General features: G+C 45.4%; 2 protein-coding genes and 1 long non-coding RNA gene across 8 annotated transcripts; 2 read left to right on the top strand and 1 right to left on the bottom strand.

The window, feature by feature from the left end:
• Nucleotides 1–8: 8 nt before the first annotated feature.
• ift74 (intraflagellar transport 74) lies at nt 9–12644 on the bottom strand. 4 transcript variants are annotated; one of them, XR_004927493.1, is made up of 21 exons: nt 12467–12643; nt 12173–12306; nt 11544–11679; nt 11321–11369; nt 9892–9990; nt 9715–9775; nt 9505–9564; nt 9353–9414; nt 3376–3514; nt 3218–3280; nt 2988–3131; nt 2066–2106; nt 1866–1945; nt 1703–1756; nt 1499–1596; nt 1293–1419; nt 981–1144; nt 776–901; nt 624–684; nt 246–444; nt 9–210 (listed from the first exon to the last, which is right to left on the bottom strand). XR_004927493.1 is itself a non-coding variant. In XM_012871170.3 (20 exons), the coding sequence occupies exons 2-20, from the start codon at nt 12299–12301 to the stop codon at nt 329–331; spliced, it is 1809 nt and encodes a 602-aa protein (XP_012726624.2). In that variant the 5' UTR covers nt 12302–12306; nt 12467–12643; the 3' UTR covers nt 9–328. The 4 variants fall into 4 exon arrangements, 3 of the variants coding, with proteins under 3 accessions (XP_012726624.2, XP_035981446.1, XP_035981445.1); XM_012871170.3 differs by having other exon boundaries at nt 9–444; XM_036125553.1 differs by lacking the exon at nt 9505–9564 and having other exon boundaries at nt 9–444; nt 12467–12644.
• Nucleotides 4643–8488, top strand: LOC105932153 (leucine-rich repeat-containing protein 19). Of its 3 annotated transcripts, XM_036125555.1 has the most exons (7): nt 4643–5014; nt 6551–6649; nt 6738–6988; nt 7070–7178; nt 7465–7552; nt 7648–7836; nt 7928–8488. In XM_036125555.1, exons 2-7 carry the CDS (start codon nt 6557–6559, stop codon nt 8275–8277), a joined length of 1080 nt encoding a protein of 359 aa, XP_035981448.1. In that variant the 5' UTR covers nt 4643–5014; nt 6551–6556; the 3' UTR covers nt 8278–8488. The 3 variants fall into 3 exon arrangements, with proteins under 3 accessions (XP_035981448.1, XP_035981447.1, XP_012726626.2); XM_036125554.1 differs by lacking the exon at nt 4643–5014 and having other exon boundaries at nt 5741–6649; XM_012871172.3 differs by lacking the exon at nt 4643–5014 and having other exon boundaries at nt 5741–6649; nt 7931–8488.
• Nucleotides 12645–12932: 288 nt separating the features above from the next.
• LOC118556924 lies at nt 12933–14946 on the top strand. Its single transcript, XR_004927494.1, has 3 exons — nt 12933–13290; nt 13762–14044; nt 14135–14946. It is a non-coding gene; the product is annotated as an uncharacterized LOC118556924 (long non-coding RNA).
• The last annotated feature ends 6422 nt before the right edge of the window (nt 14947–21368 follow it).

The following is a 21368-nucleotide window of genomic DNA, read 5'->3' on the forward strand; positions in this document are numbered from 1 at the left end:
AAAAAATGGAAGTTTTCTGAAAGACTGAGTTTATTGTTGCAACATTTAAGCAGTGAACGTGGAGTTCAGATATAAAGCAGTTTACATTTCTAGACACTTATTTATGTCACACAGACGCTCTGACCAATCAGAGGTGATGAACTCATTCTGAACATTCAGAAGATCTTTAGGACTTCAGATCCCAGCAAGCTTCTGGGAACATTTGTTGGTGGGAAACAAGAGCGACAGCTGGACGCAGCTGCTGCAAACTAGTGTCCGTTTTACTGGCCTACCGAGCTCCAGGGAAGGAGAGCGAGCTGGTAGCGAGGGTCCGTGGGCCCCCCACGGGTCAGGGCCGCTTGTTCTGCAGCGACTCTATGAGGCTCTGGTTGTACTCGGCCACCTGCTGGGAGACCACCTTAGCGACAGACGCGTAGTCGCTCTCCTGGGTCTTGGAGGCGATGACTGGCGGTGAAGTTAAAGAAAAGGCCGACACCACGCAGAGATTGTTTAAAGGGAGAAACGGGGACGGTTCCTGATGGAGCTGTGTCTGAGGAGTGGGATCCCATGGCCGCCGTCCCGCTGCTGATTTCTACCTTTATTTCTAGAGACGGGACATTAAAGGTGCCGTTTGTGAAGGATACACTCTTTCATCACAAAGTTGTTCTGCTCCAAGTGCTGCCATTTCCTCTCCAGGTTAGTCAGCTGAGACACAGAGAGGCTCCAGGGTCACTTTCAGTAAAAACACAACCTAAGGCGATGAAAGCCTGTAGCTGGACCGAGACTTGCTTCTGACCTGAGCGTGCGTCTCGTTCTCCTGCAGCTTGGCCTTGAGCGCTTCGTGGTTCCGGTTCAGCTCGTCCAGCAGCTGGCCGAACGACTCCCGGCGCCGGGTCAGAGCCAGCCGCTCCTCCTGGAGCCTCTGCAGGAGGAGACAGAGCAGGCGGTCAGAGGCTGAGGGCTGAGGGAGGGGAGAAAGGGGATGCACCAGCAGCGGCTACCTTCCTCTTGTCCTCGGCCGCCTGCCTCAGGGTGTCCAGGTCTCTGTAGGTGAGCAGCTCGGACTCCATGGTGGCCAGCTGCTCCTTCAGGGCGCTCAGCTCCCCGGTGATCTTCCCCTCCAGCTGCTGCACCTTCTCCAGGTCCAGCTGCAGGCGCCGGGACTCTGAGCGGGACAGGAGCAGATTTCTAACCTTTTAGCTCACACTCAATGTTTTGAAATGGTTTGCATTTATAACCCCCCCAGTTTGGTTCCTTCAGGTCAAACCGTGATACTTTCATAGTGACTTGGTTTAGGCGGTTGTGGTGGTTACCTGTAGTCAGTCCCTTGGCGGTGCTCTCTGATTGGACCACCTCCGTCTCTTTGCTGACCAGCACTTCCTGCATGTTCCTCAGCTCGCTGGCTGTCACCGTGTCCACGTGGCGAAGCCTCAGCATGTTCTGTGCAGGCAGAGCGGGAAAACGCTTAACATCCTGACAGCTGAACCCACCCAACAAAACAACAACATCTGCTGCTCACCCTGCTGCAGTGCTCCAGGAGAGAGACGATGTTCTCCTGGCACTGGGTCAGCCTCTCCACCTCCTCAGCTCTGGACTCATCGAAGGACTCCAGGAAGCCTGAAACAACGGAGGAGGAATTTAAACAATCTAATCCTGCGTCTGTCAGGCGAGCAGATCTACGGATTTTGAATATCACCGCCCGTCTCCCGGCCTGCTAACTCACGGTCTATCTCCTCCTCCTTCCTCCGCAGCTCCTTGTACTTCTGCTGGCACTCCCCTTGTGATGGAAACGACAAGTCTGTCACTCATGTTCACACTGAATGAATGAATGAATGAATGAATGAATGAATGAATGAAGGAAGCAGAGCATCACCCAGCGGCGTTACCCTGAGCTGCCGCAGAGTCCTGCTCCAGGTTCTGGATGTCCTCTGTGATTTGTCTCCTCCTGTCCCTGATCTCAGTCAGCCTGAGTGAGCGTGAACACACACACACACACACACACACACACACACACACACACACATTACACCGGCTGGCTCCGCGTTGTAAAGGAACATGCAGCTAGTTAACAGGTGGGAATACACACTGTCTCTCCATGCTGGCTATTTCCTGGTTGTCCTCCTTCACCTAAAAAAAATAAAGAGAAAAATGTAATTCAACGTCATGCTACATTGGATTAATTTTATTACACAAAATCAGGTTAATTTCACATTATTCATATGATCTGTCCAAAATCATATTTTTATTTCAGAAATATATCCCTTTTACAACGTTTTTAACGTGTTTCCTGTCTGGCCTGCAGGGGGTGCTGCTTCCTCTCCGAAGCTTATTTTCATCCCTGCTGACGCGTTTAGGCGTTTTTCAAGGCAGATCCCAGTTCGGATGTGGCCTAAATGTTTTCACATCGCAAATCCATCTTTTACGGCCCACTCCATGAGTCGCAGCTTGGAAAACATCCAAGCTTATTATCGCAAAAATGACAAATTAATCCCAAACTTTCTGAGATTTGTTTTGTGGAAGGATACTTCTCAGCGGCCAATAATTTATTTATTTTAATCTAAAATGATCAGAATACACGTTTGTATGTTTTGGAAATTGCAACAATAAAGTTATAGTATTAGGTGTACCAGAACCAAGAGCATTATAAGAATAAAGTCACCCAATCATTTGCATAATGGTTTCATTTATATCTGTTGATGCCCCTGAATAAAAGCCGGTGCAGCTAGCAGGCAGCCAGGAGCGGGTTTAGGTTCTAAAAGGCTTAGAACAGAGAACTGTTCCATCCACCACCTGAAAGGGAAAAGAGTGTTGCACATCGGCAAACCTACCAAGACCCCACAGTACGCCTGAACTGACAGGACAGGCGTGGGGTGGGCAGCCTAGAGGCGTCTGCTAACTCTGGAAGAGCTGCAGAGATCCAGAGCTGAGGCGGGAGAATGTGCTGCTGTGATCTCCACCAGTCAAACATGGTGTCTGAAACTAAACGTGCCTCTGTGTGAGGGCTTCACCTGCTTGAGCAACTTCTCCCTCTCCTCCTGAGGGGAGCCCAGGCTCTTGTGCTCAGCCTCCATAGCGTCGCGCTTCCCCTTCAGTGCCGAGAGCGTCTCATGAAGCCGCACCATCTCCTGCTTCACCTGGGAGTGGGACAGCTCCTACACACACGGGAATCACAGGATCAACCCGTGAAAAGAACCCTGACCTGTGTCCAGTTTTCTGTTTCCTGTGCGACTCGACTCACCGCTTCGTAGTCCTCCTTCCTGGTCACCAGAATGTCCAGCTCTTCCTGCAGCACGGCCAGCTCCTGCAAAGCAAAGCCAGATAAACACAGAGGCAGGGAGGAGGTCGTCACATCAGTCCTGGCCTCTTTTCCACATGACAGAAGCCAGACAGACGCACCTGTAGCAGGTCTTCGTTGGCCGTTGTCATGGAGAAATAATTGTCCCGCTTGGCTGAAGGCATGGCCTGGACGACCTCGTTGGCCACCTGCCTCTCCCGTCTGATCTCCTCCTCCATGGCCCTGATCACCTCCTCTCGTCTGCAGAGCAAGCATGCAGGACAGAGGAGAGCTGGAGTTCACGTCCAGCAGGCCGCTCTGTGGGCCGGGTGGACATTCAGGGATTTATACTTCTTCTCCCACCAGGGAAAAAGTGTTCAACATATTCCCGTTTCTACAACCGTCTCCTTGTTTTGATCACACCCCAGACCAGATACAACAAAGTGACTGCCAACAGGCTGAGGTCCATATTTCTACGCCAGGGAAGGTTAATCTCCACCAGCGTGAACCTCCCAGCTAATTCACCAGAGGTTGGACAAGCTGGAAAGCATGTTCAGAAGACTAAAACATCGCTTGTTTAGAAAGGTTTGATGAGGGGGGAAGTCTCTCCCTGAAAATCTGACAGCATGACTGAGGTGTACAAAGATGCACTTGCATGAAGCACAACAATGGTGAGATGCTGGGCTAGGAGGCATGTTTGGGGAAAACCAGGGACAGCATATCAGCACAAACACTGACACATGATCCGGGCCTGATGGCGCCACAGGACTTCAGCCTGGTGCTGAAGATGAAATGCTGTGAGCCACAGCGTTCTGTCTGCCAGACAGCTGAAGTAGGCCGTCCTCCGCAGGACGAGCATCCAATCAGAGCAGCACACCCACACCCCACTGCTGGATAAATTCAGTTCTTTTTATTATTATTATTATTATTAGTCCAGCATCTGTTGGGCTCTTTAAAAACCTGAGGTTAGTTTTTAATAGTCTGGCCCCCAGTGAAGCCCAGATGTGGGATGTAAAACCCTAGAATAGAAACAGGATGTACTTTCAGTATTTGTGCAAGAAGATCCAAGTGAGAACAAGGAGCTACAGCAACACGCTGTCACCACCTTAGAGCTGTTCTAGCAGCAAAAGAACCAATCTGTGCAGATGAAGCTCCTCCTAAAGCGTTGGCAGACAGCATGCCCACCAATGTCCCGTCCTTCCCCCTAACTTTAGTAATAGTAATAATATTAGTAATATCATCTTTATTGTCATTGAAACATACATTACAACCAAATTTGTTCTCTGCTTTTAACCCATCACCCTTGGGGAGCAGTGGGCTGCCATGTGCGGCGCCCTGGGAACAATCTGGGGGTTAAGGGTCTTGCTTAGGGACCCAGAGTGCAGGCGCTGGGGATCAAACCGGGTACTTGCATCCTTCTTAGTGCAAGCGTGCTGCTCTAACCACTAGGCCAACACTTACCTCCTCATCTTCGCTGTCCCTCTTCACCATTTCCTCCGGTAATTAACACTAAATAATCAGCTCCTCCCATTTCTGTATATTGGATGTTCTCAAACCCTCCAACACTCCCACTGTAAGCAGAATCTGCGCAGCGCATGTTCAGCCTTAACTGAGGAAGGGAAATAATGAGGAAGTGTGGTCATAAATGTTTAGCTGGCAGGAGCGGTGCAGAGCGCAGTCCAGGTTATACAGGGAGCAAGGGTCGCTGGCTGCGCAGGACGACAGGTGAAGCAGATCAGATGTGTGCGAGTGGAAGCGCAGGTAAGGATCTTTTTGAGTCCATACTAGTGCGGAGCGGACTCGCTGCAGTGTGAGCCGTTAAAAGAACGCGGCGCACCGGCGCTTCTCTGAATCTCCGTCTCAGCCGCTTGTACTTTTCCTTTAGTTGTCAGGGAGAAAACGATGAAGGCGTTCAGGAGGACACGTGTTTCCAAACATGTCAGCTGATGTTTATGAGCCCGTCGTGTTCTTGTGCAAGACACGTTCCCAGAGGCAACGCTGGGAGCCGCACGTCTTGGCTGTTGCACAAATGTGTTTTGGAGCGTCAGCATTTTTAGATTTAGTTTTCTTTTTAACCTTTCTGTGCTATATTGAGAAAAAAAAATCCCCAAATCCATCAAGGTTTCAAACAGCCTCGGCATTCTTGGAAGCTAGATTGAATGAATGAGAAGGGATTCACAGCAGATCTGGCCTCAGAGGGTGAGAGTGATGATGAGGAAGAAGAGAAACTGGAGCCGCTGGGTGGTCGGTAAGCAGTCTGGACCACAGTCACCACTAACTCATCTAACGGACTGGAATCCTGCTATAGACGGAAGGCATGCTGAGAGATTGTTTGAGATGATTCAGAGATGCTCCAGACCACTCGGCTCATCTGCGTCTGGTCTACTCTGTCTACCCAGAACCAGAACCAAACATGGAGAAGCAGCATTTGGTTCCTATGCTCCACAAATCTGGAACAAACTTCCAGAAAGCTGGAAACCAGCAGAAACATTGAGTTCCTTTAAATCAAGACTGTAAACCCACCTGTTTAGAGTTGATTTCAGCCCATAATAACAGGACCACTGACCAACATATCTGATGTGCATTGATGTTTTCACCAGATACAATTTAATGTTTGCTAACGGTCTCTCAACCAGAGACCGTTTGGATGTGTTTATGATGTTTTTATGTCTTCATGATGTACATGAAGCACTTTGAACTGCCTTGCTGCTGAAATGTGCTACAGATAAGCTGGACTGACTAGAGAAGGCTGAGGAGAAAGGGTTGGCTGATCTACAGAGTAAAGCACGGCGGTGGGGACATTAGGCTGTGGGGCTGATTGGCCATCCGTGGGAAAGGACCCAGTGACTGCAGTGTAAACTCTTGTTTTTCCTCAGCCAGACCACTGAATGGTTGGTCATGGATGGGTTCTCCGGCTGGGCAATAACCCAGAGTGTGTTGCCATGGCAACAAAGGAGCAGATGAAGAAGAGAAATCTGTTGATGAAGCTAAAGCGTTAAGCTGGTGAAAACGTAGCCAGGAAATATGAAGGTGTCAAGGTTTCTGTGCTAAAGAGAGGACCAAATCCCCACTGATGGTGCGAGGCCTAACAAGAACCTTCTGCTGCTGAGCTGGACCGCGTGGGTTTTCCAGCCTGTACCTGGTCATGTTATGCTGGGAGATCAAATGCGTATAGTAAACGTTAGCTAGGCTTTTGGACTGATGTTTTAGCTTTCTCCATTAAAATGACCTAGCAGCTGTTTCCCACCTCAGTTAGGGATGATCTCCTCGCTGGGTCTTGGTTTTCTTTCTCTCCAGAGTGAAATGATGGATGGGTGCTGGACGTTCCTCCTCCTGCTGGGCCTTTCTGCTGTGGTAACGGGACAGCCAAGGCAAGATGTGGAAACAGACGCCTCGGTAGGAGAAGTTTTAGCTGCCTAGATCTTTGACCTCCATGTTTCAGGTCCTCCTGTTTATGGCTGTCCGTCTGTTGTCCATCCCTCAGGGGGTCAGGAACCTGACAGGCAGGCTTCTGCAGGTCATCCCTCCTAACCACAACAGTTCAAATGTTTCCACACTGCTGATCAAAGGCAACCAGATTACTCTGAACGAGACGGACCGACAAGCCCTGGCTACTTATCCCACGCTGGTTGAACTCCATCTAGGTGGTAACCGGGTCACTGCTGTACCAGCCAGGTGCTTCTCTGGGTTATCACGCCTCAGAGTGTTATCTCTAGCCAGAAACCGCATCAGCAGGTGACTAAGACAGCAAAACACAGTGGCTCTACAGCATGTTCTATCTAGTTTCTGACGGGAAAACAAATGTCTTTGTTCCAGCCTGAACCCTGAGGCTCTGTCTGGCTTGGATGCTCTAGAAGAGCTGGACCTGTCCAACAACAACCTGACTGAGCTCCCCGCCAAGATGACCGAGCTAAAAACCCTAAAGGTGAGCCATGCAAAGCCCAATAGAAAATCCCTAAGAAGTCCGGCTTTATGAAAAAATAGTCCAACACAGCTAAGAGTCCTAAACCAATGGCCTGGATGGTGACTTACTGCTCATGCTGACAAGTGTCGGTCAGAAATCTAACTGGACCACTACCGACAGCTGCTGAGGAGTCCAGCAGTCAGACGAGTGAAGGTCACATGATAAAGGAGGATGTATTGTAGGCCAGTTTGATTGATCCAGGTGTTTCCTTTTTATCTACCAACCCTGCTGTGGGTGATCTGGTTAGATCCTGCGCCTGGAAGAGAACCCGTGGAACTGTTCCTGTCCTCTGCTGAACGCCATTGGAAGCTTGAAAGAAGCCCACGTCATTATTGGTACCACGATTCCTTTGTAAACCCACCCTGACTGGCACCGGTCCAGCTACAGTCTAGCTGAAACACATGACTACCTTTCCGCTCTCTCTCTTCAGGAACAACAGCCAGCTGCTCATCTCCAGCAGAGCGCCAAGGAAGAAAACTCCTGGATTCTATCAACCTGTGTTCCACATCCTCACCAGGCCAGAACCCGCCACCAACACCAGTCACCTCTCAGCAGACCAAAGGAATCAGCAATATGCCGGCGACCGCTGCAACAAGTCCCAATTGTACCATCAGTAAAGGTAAGACACCCAGACAGAAGCTTCACAGACCGCAGTCACTGACAGATTCTAACGGCTCACAGCATTTCTCCTCTCCATCCCCCCCACCAAGCAGACCAGAAACCTGCGCCTGGCAACACGTGGAAGTTCACGGCCTGCGTCGCCGCCTTGGCGCTGACCACCTGCATGCTCATCCTCGCCGCCATCAAGGGGCCGTCCTGGTACAAACGCATCCACAACTACAGACATCGGAGACTGCACCACGACGACGACGACGAGGAACCGCAAACCGTGTCGGCGGTCTTCAGAGAGACACGGGGCCAGCACACGTTCATGTTTGAGGAGCTGAGTCATCAGGTGGAGGAAGGAGACGAGGAGGAGGACGGATACTTTGAGGATCCGTACATCAAGAAGGCCGAGGATGCAGACGCAGAGATTGTGGGAGGAACAGAGGCTCACTGAGAGGCTGGTATCAGATTAAGACGTGCTAGATCTAATATGAGGCGATAAGAAACTAGTTGTTTTGTTTCTATATACTTTGATGAATTCCAGTTTAAAGTTTAATGACCCTACTCCATGTCATTGTGTGCCGGATTGTATGGTTGCTGTAATGGTGTTCAGAGGTTTATGTAATGTGTAGTGCTATTCCAACATAAATGTTCCTTGCATCTTATTTTACCAAAGCTTAGCCGTTTTCTTGTCACGGTTCTCTTTGGGGGATAAGCGCTAAAGTCCAGTGAGAGAGAAGAGTCCAAGCAGGTCACCAGACTACGGTCTCATTCTGTTTTCAGCTACACCTGGGGTGGCGCTAAATACAAGAAGCTTTAAAGACGGGATCCTTTCATTGATACTTTAGCATCCTTTCTCAGCCCCATGGAGTTACCAGCTAACCTGCTTTTCCAAACAGACCTCCAGACTTCATGTGGCCTGCAGATTAGCTCAGGAGGTGCAGAGAGAGCTTCATGGAAGGGTCCTGCCTGGTGGAGCAGCTGCACCCAAGCCAGCCAAGGGCCCTGCAAAAACCCTGGATGAACCGAGGGATGCACTGGACACTGGTCCGTTCATTTAAAGGTTGGGCATTAAAGCTGCTGGATTCTGCCCAACTGTGCAAAGTCATAGAATCCTTGTTCTAAGCTGCACACATTTCCAATAAACCCAGTGCTCTCTAGCTAAGCCTGTTAGATTTCACATCCTGGTAACATTCGTGTTCAACCCAGAACCAAGCTGTGGACACAACCTACTCCTGGGAAGTTTAAATAATTCATCTCCAAAACATCACACCACCAAGAGAAATAAACTGATGTTTGAATGTTGGGAATGAAAAGGAAGCAGGAAGGGGATGAGACGGGTGGACCAGCTGTCTCAGCCCGACTATGAAAGAAAAAAGGTGAGATATACCTTGTTTTTCTTTCTGCTAGTGTCTCTATCAATCTTTATGTGACCGTCACTGAATGTGACTATTGGATGAAAAGGCTGGAATGTGAGCTCAGCATGCACCACACTGGTGTCTGGTAGAAAGCAGGAAGCTGATTCTTACTCTCTCCTCTCTGTGAAGATGCTGTCGATGCTTTGTGCCTCGATGTCGTTCTGCGCCTTCAGCTGGGAGACACGCAGGTAAAGGGAAAGCAGTGAGACAGGACCTTTAACGGGTACTCGGCCACTTCTGCATGATTGGCAGGTCACGCTTACCATGTTGTAGTCGTTGATCATCTCCTCCATCTCCGTGTTGGTGTTGAGCTTGTCCACCAGCTGGAAAGGTAGTTGACACAAACATGAATCAAAAAGCCCCTCAGATCCTCACCAAGACTCAAACAGCCCAGAAAGCCTGCAGTTGCAGAACAGTTGCAGAACCGCAGCGGTTTGTCTGTGGTGAACGTGACAGAAGCCCGTCCTGTTTACCATGTTGTAGTCAGCGAGCTGGCCCTGCAGGTCCTTAATCTCTGCAGCCAGGCCCTCCGCTCTGCAAGCGCACAAAACAGCAAAAGGTTAGCAACGACGGGCAATTCCCTGATGTCATCCTTAGAACTGTGTATTTATAAATCCTGAACGGTACCACTGGATAACTCTGCCACTCGCCTTTTCTCATAGGAGAGGTAGACGGAGTTCTCCTGGTTGTAGTTTTCGATCTCCTTGTGCAGTTTGCTGGTCTCAGTGGTCAGCTCGTTGATTTTACTCCTGAAAACAACAAAAACGTCACTTTTCCACGTCCCCGCGTCGACCAAAAGGTCACGTACGGAAGCATTTATGTGACCCGATATGGCACCTCGCTAAATCACTTACGTTCCTTAATGGGTTTCTGATTTTGTCACATGACAACCACAACATGCCACGTCTTTTATTGCTAGCAACGTCAGCAACACGTGGAAGAGGGTGCAACGCGGCGTATGGGGAATACCAGAGACGGCACCCATGATGGGAGCGGGCATGCAGGGACTGGGAACCCGGTCAGAGGTAAATGGGCGGAGCTAAACGCGGGCCAATCCTGGAAGACAACATCTGAGAGGCTGCAGAAGACTGGAGGACGGGGTGGAGGTTCTCCTCCCAGCAGGGCGACACCATCCAGCCAGAGCTTCTATATTTAGGCTTGATGAAAACAAGAGTGTGAGCCCCGGGATTTAAGCCCAGGTCCCCCGTACCAAACGCAGACTCTCACCGCTACGCCACGGATGGACTGCATCGTTGAATACCAGAGCAAGCTGTAGGATATCTGTTTGTCCTAAAAATACACGTTTTTTCTTCTAAATGTATCCATTTCTTTCTCTTTCTTATTCACAGCTAAGCCCACAATCACCAAAATCTCTCACAATTTCCATTTTTTTATTATTTTTGTTCAAACGGGAAATTTGTTCTTAACAGGAAATTAGAAAAAAAAAGATCCCAACAATTTAAGAGCATCAATTTAGAAAAGGTTTGTTTTTTTATTTACATTCGAATTAAAAAATACCACGTTGAAAATTACACATATCCTCCTCATGAATGTAAATATCTCTGCTGGCCTTACAGACATGAAGCTCTTGCTTTAATTAAGCTTTTTGCTCCTTTCCGCTGGTAATCTGATCATGTATCTTTGGTGATGAGCACCAAGCCTCTGAGGCTGGAAGGCCTCCTCGCCATCAGCCTCATCTCTAGCGCCATCTGCAGGCTGCCTGTCAGGTTCAGCTCAGGACAGCGGCTGGAACGTTCACATCACTTCTAGTCAGAACAAATATCCCGGTGAAATGAAAACTGACTCAGAATCTGCCACGGCTATGAATAATTCTGGGTGTTTGTTTTTTTCCATTGCATGAAATATCAAGAAAACCCACGGAAGTTGGTGTTAGTGATGTGACAAGGTGTGAAGAGGTTGAAGGGATGTGCCGCTTCCCTTTTAACCTTTAATCCTCTTAGTCCCAGAACCAAAATGGAACACACTACTATACTTCATAATCCCGGTAGTACAAATCCACACCAACACAGCTCATCAGATGGAAGGCTCATGGAGCTAGATGTGGCCACAGATCATTACCTGAGAAGACCCAGGTAGTAGGACTTATCCAGAATCTGTCTCTGAGGCCCTTCAGGAAGGAAAGCAAGGAGGGACAAAGTTGAAGAGAGAAACAAAAAAAGAGTGACATATGTAAAGCCTTAATGACAGTAACGTTCAATACAATGACGCAGATCCAGAGGATTCCATCCACAGACTGTTTCATTCAGGCACAAAGACCAGGCTGGGGGTTCTTTAACAGTACCTTTCATGCCGGTCTTCATCCCGCTGAGCCCCTGCTGGGTGACGGGCCTGTCAGTCACTTTGATGGGTGCTGACAGGACTCCAGGAGAGGGGATGCTCCCCCTCATAGCGGGATGCCCACCGGTACCCGGAACCATCTGTAAAACATGAATCTTAAGACGTACTCTTCACATCCAGGGACATCAGAGGAGCCTCAGATCCGTCCTAGACTGATGTGCAGCAATCATTGTTCTATAAGGTCATCGTTGGTGTCTTTACTCGTTAGCATTTCAGCTAAGAGCCCAAACTTATACGCCAGCCACTGCATCTGCTCAGCAGCAACTTGATGTCTCAAGCTTTTGTCTGATTTTAGAGCCTCGTAAAGTCCTGCGCCCTTATTCACAAAGATCCTGAGGTTAAAGTAGCTCTTAGTGACGTCATTTAGGGAAATTAATGTTTTCATCATGTCAAACATTTCATAATTCAGTATGATCAGTTCATTTCTCTCCTTTTATGACTAGGAGCACGTCTTTGTTTTTTGTTGTACTATCAACCAATCACAGCTTCTAACAGACATCGTCACGCCTAGCAGCAACGCAGTCATCTCTGGCTGAGATAACTATTTCCGCCAGCTGCCAGCAGCGGTCTTACCCCTGTCGGTACTCGGATGGCGGTGGGAGGAGGTCGCACGGCTGTCGGGGGTCTCCCGGCACCAGGAGCAGCGGATCCACTCCGGCTCATCGGCCTACCGACGCTGGAGGGCGGCCTCTGGCTCGCCATGATGCCTTTAAAAGTTTAAACCAAGCCCACATTAACACTCATTAGTTGTCTGGCATCTCTTCGTCCAACCTGCTCCTAAAGGCCAAACATTGTCTAATTGAGCTGATATCAAGGGCGAAAGCGGCCCTAAGACATAGCTTAGCTGACGCTAAAACTAGCGCTCACCACGAACAGCAGCTAACTTCCGGACCTTGACGCGTTTCCTCGAGGCTTCCCGGCTGCTGCTGCAGCTGCTCAGCTCCCCGGCGGCTGCTGTGTGCTGGAAAATAACGCAGAACCGGTCCGGTACAACGCTAACAAGCTAACAAGTAACCTGTGGGTCAAGCGATGTAGACGTTGCCCCGGTAACCGTCTTCTTCAGCGTTCTCATGATGTGCGATAAAATGCATGGCCGCCTCCTAGCGTCGGTTGAAGGTATGGCAAAAACACTAAGGGCGCGGATTACTATCGTCAAACTGTTTTGTAATCGCTAACTTGTAGAACAGGGGCCTGTTTCAATAAGGAGGTTCAACTAAAGTCCCTTAAATGAAAGTTGCGTCATGGGTGTTCCATTTTTTTCGGGTCACGTGATCTCCTGCGGCCATTTTGGGTCTAGGCTCAGCTAAGCTCAGCGCGTTTTATAGGGATTAGACATCTGGTTCATACTCCAGTCCAGAAGGTGGCGGTAATGCACCTGAAAGTTGTTTGCCAACCGCCATAAAACAAAAAGAAGAAGAAGAAGAAGAAGCTCAGCGCGTTTACAACACTGCAAGGACCGATTTCTTTTATATTTACTCCTGATTATTTCGAGTATTTCTTTATTTCAAAAATAAGCCACCATGCCAGGGTGTTGTGCCCACGGCTGCAGCAACAGCACTGCTAAAGGGACGCGGATGTTCCGTTTTCCAAGCGATGAAGAGCGGCGTTTATTGTGGATCAACCGAGTCAGTCGCTTGGACCAAGAGACGAACAAAACTTGGAGACCTACAACAAACTCTCGCTTGTGTGAGGTATGTGGGCTTTTTTTCTGAAGTCAGGGTTTCCCGCAGCGCTAAGTTTGGCGAGGCAGCCGCCTCGCCAATATTAAAAAAACAAAACAAAAAAAAAAAAAACGCGCAAAGCTTGTCCCCCCCCCCCCAATCACCTTTGTCATTATTAATTACTTGTTCTTATAACTTTACAACCATCATATTTTACACCTGTTTATATGGTTCTGTGACAGCCTAAAAAAGTACCTAAATTGCAAAGCATTTATGTGCTAAAACTGGACAGAGATGATATTTGACCCAAATTATACATAAATGTTCAATTAGTGATCTCTCCTTCAAAATCTGTAATCAGTTTAAGGGTCATAATGATCTCGATAAAACTAAATTTATTGCGTATAAGTACTCCCACTGCTATGAAATTGAGTTCCAGAGTCACTATTCCTAATCATTGTGTATAATCATGGAATTAATTGCTAAAAATTTCTATTGCAGTCTCATTTTGATGAGTACCAGTTCTAGCAGAATCGTACAGATGGGAAACGTCCCTTGAAGAAGACAGCACTGCCCTCCATCTTCCCCCATCGTACACCAAAGACACCTCGCCCACCACCAAAGAAGCGTTCTGCACCATCCGATTCCAAAGGGCAGCCATCACTGAAGAAAACTCACCTGCCTGAACACTCATACTGCACCCATGTACAAGATCCAGGTCCAGTTGCATGTGATGAGCTTAATGCAGCAAATGATGACTTGCAGCTGCTTGAGGATATAAGTTGTAAGTGGAACAATTCATCCATCCATCCATCCTTTTCAAAGTGTATTTCTGCGAAGTATCCCGTTATTTAATTTTTTTCTTTCTTCTTAGGTAATTTGGATGTGGAAAAGTCTGAATGCACCAACTGTCCCCGTCTTTTGGAGCGCATCAAAGGCCTTCAGGAGAAACTGAAATCAACCCAAAGAAAACTTCGAACTCTTAAAAAAGAGAAATTCAAGGTGGAGGCCAGCATGAACAAGATCTTTGCTAAGGATCAATTTGTGGCTCTAGGAAGAACAAAGATGAGAACAGGATTCGCTGTTTCACCTCTCAGGCTATTGTGTGAGAGGTGTCATTCACAATGCCTGTCCTGGCTGCAAAGCAGCTGTCACTGCAAATTGTGACAGCAAGTTTGACCACCTCACCACCCTCAAAGAGTTCAAGCTCGGATCTCTCTTCAAGGTGACTGAGAAGGTTTTCTCCATGATCCACACACTGGAGAAACACATCAGAGGCCAGAGAAATGTAATTTTGACTGCGTTCAATTTTAACATCATGAGCCACCTGATTGAATCATCCAAAGAAGTTCTTGCGGATTTCAACCTGCCTGTTTGCTGCGGGATCAAAGAAAAAATTGTGAAAAAATTTGTGACAGTGAGGATTCACTTTATGTGCAAGAAGCACAATGAAGAGTAAACGGAGCGTAACAATGGCGTCATGGGCAGCAAGAGCATGGGCATGTGAATGCTTGCTGACAAAACATGAACACTGGGGAAAAAAAATAAAAAATCTTGAAATAAAATATAGAGCATGCCTTAGTGCTTTGTAATAGCTACCTTAAAATGTTGTATAATTAAATACTTGTATACAGTAAATACTTGTATAAGACACACCAAAACTATTACATAAAATTTTTAAGCCAATTCTGGACTTCTTGCTTTATTTCATTGTGCTGTAGCATTATGTGTGTCTGATTTTTGTCCTATGGGATCAATTCTGGACTTCAAGACAGGAAAAGAGAAGTATACAGTTCACTTAAAAATGTCTCTCTCAAGTCTTATTAAAATGTAATATCAGCTTTTCTGGATGCCTAGTAGGTGATCATCAACACTCAGTTGGGTTTTATTCAGAACACCTGCCTGAAGGGTATTAGAAGGTGCGAAACGCGCATAACATAACAGTGTTAAAGCGCCTGCCTGTGGCAAGTTTAGACCCAAAATGGCGGCACTCGCTGAGTTGGCGCAACTTTCATTTAAGGGACTTTAGGTTCAACCAACTCTGAGTTAAAACTTGAACTCTGAGTTAACTTAGCCTGAGATGGGAAACTTTGAGTTTTGGGTTTCAGAATAGCTGAAATTAGTTAGTTCAATCAACTCTGAGTTGGCTGACTCTGAGTTAAGTGCATGCACCACAACTATAAAAAGCCATTATCAATGGAGCGCAGATATTACGAGTCACCATGGCAACAGCGTCAGACAAAAAAAGGTGTACATATTTCTCACCAGCAGAACTGGATGTGCTTATGCAAGCATATGCAGAATTTGAGCATGTATTTTAAAAACAAAAAGCAACACGGCTGCAGCGGCGAAGGAGAAAGTTAGCTTGGGTGAAAATAGCTGCTCGAGTCAATGCGTAAGTTTACATTTTAATTACTTTTATACAGTGTTGGGTGTAATGAATTAAGTTACTAAGTCATCTAAATACTGTAATTAAATTAAAGACTATAAAACAATAGTGGATTTAATATCAAATTTTAAAAGGTATATTTTTAATTTAACTTTCTCCCTCTACAATACACTTTGGTCAATTTATGATTAAGTCATGCAATTGAATATTGTTTTAATTTGAAAGCATTAGAAGTGCAGTTTCTTGTCTCTCCTTGTATTGTTCAAGTGGTTGAGGTTGATTTGGGATTTAGAAAGTAATTAATAAGTAAATAAAACAAATTAGTAAGTAAACCAATACTTTCTCGAGACAGTAATTATTACATTAATCTAATTAGACTTGTTGAAGATAAAATTTGTAGTTAGTAATTAAGAACTATTTTAGAGTAACTTACCCAACTGTTATAATATCAGAGGTGAAACTGGAAGAACAGTATTTTATTAAACCTAATTTAATTTTCATGGATATGTGCAATCCTGCAGGCATCAAAAGAACATGACAGCAGCTGAAAATCCATCCATCCATTTTCCAATCCGCTTTATCCCTCATGGGGTCGCGGGGGGTGCTGGTGCCTATCTCCAGCGTTCACTGGGCGAGAGGCGTGGTACACCCTGGACAGGTCGCCAGTCTATCACAGGGCCAGCAGCTGAAAATGAAATATAAAAACATACTTCAAGCAGGTAAGCCTTGAGCACATCACAGGAGTAGCTACCTGGCTGTACAAACATTTGACATATTAAATTACTAAATGGCATTCAGTGTAGCATTTTTGACATATGTCTAAATGTTCATTCTCATTTGACTTCTACTCAGCCAACAGACAGAAGGCAGAGGCTCGTAAAACAGGGGGAGGACCTGCACCACCAGCCCTGACAAATGCAGAAGAGATGGCCCTGAGCCTAAATGCTGGAAGGCCAATGGCTGAGGGAATTCCTGGAGGGACTTCATCAGAGCCAGTCACTCCAGAAGATTTAAGTGCCTTCATAAATGTAAGAGGTCTACATACAGTGTTATTTTTTTATATAGACTAATGTGATATTTCCATTTATATTACTTTGGGTTGGGTTTTTTGTTGGTCCCAACAGATTCGGATGGTAATATCTGCCTCTTGGAGCCTCCTGTCCCAACAGTACCCCATACAGTTGTCAGTAGCCTACTCCATACACCATCAATTATGATAAATAGTATTATAAAGTGTACTCTATGAAATGCTCATCTTCACAGGATGATGGAGATGAAGAAACCGTTTCTGCTGCCACAGACAGGCCTACAGAGGTAATTTTAATATTATATGTCTACACATCAAACAATCTACACATTCACATTTATATGTGGAGTATCCTATAGAATCCAAGTTTATATCTATAAATGGTGATTCTTATCTCTACCCCTCAGAGTGTGGAAGAACAGCAGGAGGAAGGTCCATCAACTTCTGGTGCACAGATGGACACAGTTCAGTGATTTACAGTAAATGCCACAGTTTCATTCTGAATTTTAGACTACATTCATGATGTAACTCTAATCTAATGCATTTTCAGTTGCCAGTTAAGGAGTTATATAGACTTCTTATTATTAAAAAGATAGAAAAAAACAGCAAAGAACTTGTATACTTGGACCGCCAGATCCAAAAGGCAGATCTTTAAATCCACATTCTGAAACTAAAGCTAGAGGTGAGTGTATGGTCACAGGTGAATTCTAGGAAGTATTGAAACTATTTTAAAATCTTTTTTTTTGTTTTCTTTTTTTTTTTTTAGCAAATGAAAAACACAATATAAATTGCTGTGATAGGATAGGGATATGACAAAAAATCCACTCTGGGCCTCAAAATCCTTTCCCGACGTAAATGTAACTCCCTACGAAGTAATACAGCCTCTTCGTCAACAGCATCATCCATAAAAGGACATGCCATTTCATTCCCTTTGATGCGCTCTGCATGACTGAAATGTGCGCAATTAATATGTCCCCAAAGAATCAATGAGGTGTTTAAACACCACTTCCTCTTTAAAAAAGGGGAGGAGACCAAAATAAACTCTGGGTTTTCTGAAGAAAACCTGCTCCCGACCAGGTTAGGTTCACAGAGTAAATTGCCATGGTAACTGACTCTGAGTATAAGTTACCTCTCTTTCAGAAACGGGCTTGACTTACTCTGCTTTCTCAGGTTTAACTTACCTCCCTTTCTGAAACAGAAAACCCAGAGTTTCCCTCATTTCAGGGTTAACATACTCAGAGTTTTCACTTAACCTCCTTTCTGAAACAGGCCCCAGATCCTGAGGCCAGTAGTTCCTGCATGTTGCTGATTCTCTTGATCCCAGAGCAGCAGTGGGAAAGAAGGAGAGACGGACCCAGTGTGGTTCATGATCACACTGCAAAATAGGAACTAGAAGTTACATTTTCTTGAAATGAGTCTATTTGTCCTTGAAACTTGCCTTGACAGGAGAGTTTAAATGATTTGTCAATGGAATAAGATTTTTTCACTTAAAATAGATACAACCCATCGCTATAATCTTATTTCAACTGCAGTATAATTCTTAATTTGGGGGTCAAAATACTTCCGTTGGCAGATATTATTGACCTGAGACTGGCTAGCTTCAACATTCTGGCAACTTTCCATAGATTAATGGTAGGGAACGTATACCTTACCTTTCCATCATCAAGCCGGTCCAAATGTTGCTCTGCAGCTGGCAGGATAAACCAGCACACATGGGTGACACTAAACACTGCCCAGAAGATCCCTCATAGAGCCCTGATTCACTGAAGGCCTTTAAATCAGAGGGTCCTCACCTAGATATACCCAGAGGAGAAATCCCACATGTCCCTCCCACTCTGCCTTTTTGCACTTTTTTGTTACCCCATTAATTTTACTTAATTATAATCTTTAATTATTTTATGTATTGACAGGCATATTACACATAGGTTTCCATCATGAAACAATCTGCAATGGTTTATTTACCTTTTTGGCGACTATTTTGCCATCTTGGTTGTGACCTGTGGCTGTGGTCTCCCTTGAGGGAAATCCAGATACTGTTCCACATTTATTTCATCATCCTCCAGCAGTTTAATCTCTGTCTCCCTACTGCAGGGATCAACCTTTTTAAAACTGAGAGTTACTTCATTGGTGTTGTGTTTTATGAACAGCTACCAGTATTTAGCTTTGAACTAGAAGAGCCAGAGTTCACCTTAATAAGATTTTTATGCTTTGTTATAGTTATTGTCATGTTTAAATCTATATAAATGCAATGTGCAAATAAACAGGAAAAGTAACATAATAAAATAATGTTTTAGATGCTGCTCACTGGTGGATTGCACTTTTATTTTTAGAACGGGCTCAAGGGCACCACCTGTGGTCCTTGGGGACCACTTGGTGCCTGCGGGCACCATGCTGGCGACCCCTGCTCTATGGTTTACTTTTGACACGCACAGCCTTCCACTGCTTCTCCATAGTCAGAATAACCAGTAAGCTTTAATAAAGAAACCAAGAGAAATCAGACTGAACCTTTAGTTACCCAAAATGTTTGTGATGTAATTCTGCTTAAACAGCATATCTAATTCCTGTCGGGCACAGGGGCTTTCCTTCGTCCAGTCTTCTCATTGAAAAATCTTGATCAATTGCATTGAGATTCCAGCTGATCAGATCCATAATTTATAGTTTGGAAGATAAGTAAAAAGAGGCTCATAAAAGATTAATAGAAGCAAGCAGAGAAGTGGGGGAGGGAGAAGGGGAAACGAGACAAAGAGAGGAGAGAAAAGAAAGGCGTCTGCATTCACTGAGAAGCAAAAAGAAAAAGAGGGGACCCAGGATGGACCCTTGGGGAACCCCACATGAAATTTTTGTCATCTTTGATGTAAAGTTACCTACTGATACAAAAAAGTCCCTGTCCTTTAAGTAGGATTTAAACCAGTGGAGAGCTGTACCAGAGAGGCCGACCCAGTTCTCCAGACGTTCTAACAGGATGGAGTGATCAACACTATCAAATGCTGCACTGAGGTCCAATAGAACCAGCACGGTGGTTCTTCCACAGTCTGTATTTATATGGATGTCATTAAACACCTTGATAAGGGCGGTCTCTGTACTGTGGTCAGCACGGAAACCTGACTGGAAAACATCAAAGCGGCTGGTCGTAGTTAAGAAGGTGTTTAATTGTTGAAATACAGCTTTTTCAATAATCTTACTGATAAAAGGGAGGTTTGAGATGGGCCTGTAGTTCTGGAGTAGAAGTTTGTCTAAATTGTTCTTTTTCAGCAGTGGTTTGATAATTGCTCTTTTTAGGGACTGGGGGAAAACACCTGACAGAAGGGACGTGTTTATTATCTGAGTCAAATCAGACGCTATGCCAGGTAAAACTTTTTTAAAGAAAGCTGTGGGTAGAACATCAAGACAGCATGAAGAGGAACTTAGCTGCTGAATGATCTGCTCTAAGCTTTTGTAGTTTATTTGGCTGAATTGGGACATTTTGTCAGAAGTAGTTCCAGCTGAATACGGCTTTGGTTCTAGAGCTGGTGTGGATGTACAAACTGATCCTCTAATTTTTAGGATTTTCTCAGTAAAGAAGTTAGCAAATTCATTGCAGGCCCTGGTGGAGTGCAGTTCGGAAGCCACGGACACAGGAGGATTTGTTAACCTGTCCACTGTGGCAAATAAGACACGAGCATTATTAATGTTTTTCTTAATGATCTCAGAGAAGAAAGATTCTCTTGCATTTTTCAGTTGTAAGTTATATCTGTAAAGTCTCTCTTTATAGATGTCATAGTGAACCTGGAGTCTATTCTTTCTCCACCTGCGTTCTGCTTTCTGACACTCCCTTTTTTCACCTCTAACTGCTGGAGCATTTCTCAAAGGAGATTTTTTCTTCCCGGAAACAACCTTCACTTTAACTGGAGCAACGCAGTCAATGATGTCTGAGACTTTAGACTGAAAGTTATGTACTAGCTCAACTACTGAGTTGCAGCCCAAGGTTGAAGTAGCAAAGTAAGCTTGAATAAAATTTTCTGTGGCATTGTCCTTAAAGGTGCGTTTTCTTACGATGTCCCTTCGGCTAAATGAGTCACTGGTAATGATACATTCAAAGGTAACGGAGAAGTGATCGGATAAGGCAACATCAGTTACATTGACCTGTGAAATGTTTAGACCTTTAGTGATGATCAAGTCTAATATATGTCTCTGTTTGTGTATTGGCTGTTTAACATTCTGAGTTAAACTAAAGTTTCTAAGTGTGTCACACAGTTCTTTTGCACTTCTGTCTTCAGGGTTGTCAACGTGAAAGTTGAAGTCTCCCACAATAATTAGACACTCATAATCAACACATATCACAGATGGGAGGCCACTAAGATCATCAAAAATGTTTGATTTGTACGTAGGAGGCCTGCAAACATTGAAGAACATAGTTTGTACCGGGCTCTTTACCTTGAGAGCTAAATATTCAAAAGAGTTGAATTTTCCTAGAAGCACCTTTTTACTATTTAGTGAATCACAAAACAATCATAAAACAACCTCCACCTTTCCTTTGCTGTCTGCTCTCACAAAGAAAATTGTAGTTTGGAGGAGTCAACTTTATCAGAATAGGTGCTTCATTAAATTCATGCAGCCATGTTTCTGTTAAAAACATTTATTTTCATTCCTGAAGTCCACTCAGTGGGACTAGTGGAGATATTGCAGTGATTGTTTTCCTCTCGGAAACAATTG

Source organism: Fundulus heteroclitus, chromosome 21, assembly GCF_011125445.2.
Source record: "Fundulus heteroclitus isolate FHET01 chromosome 21, MU-UCD_Fhet_4.1, whole genome shotgun sequence".
Classification (NCBI taxonomy): Eukaryota; Metazoa; Chordata; class Actinopteri; order Cyprinodontiformes; family Fundulidae; genus Fundulus; species Fundulus heteroclitus.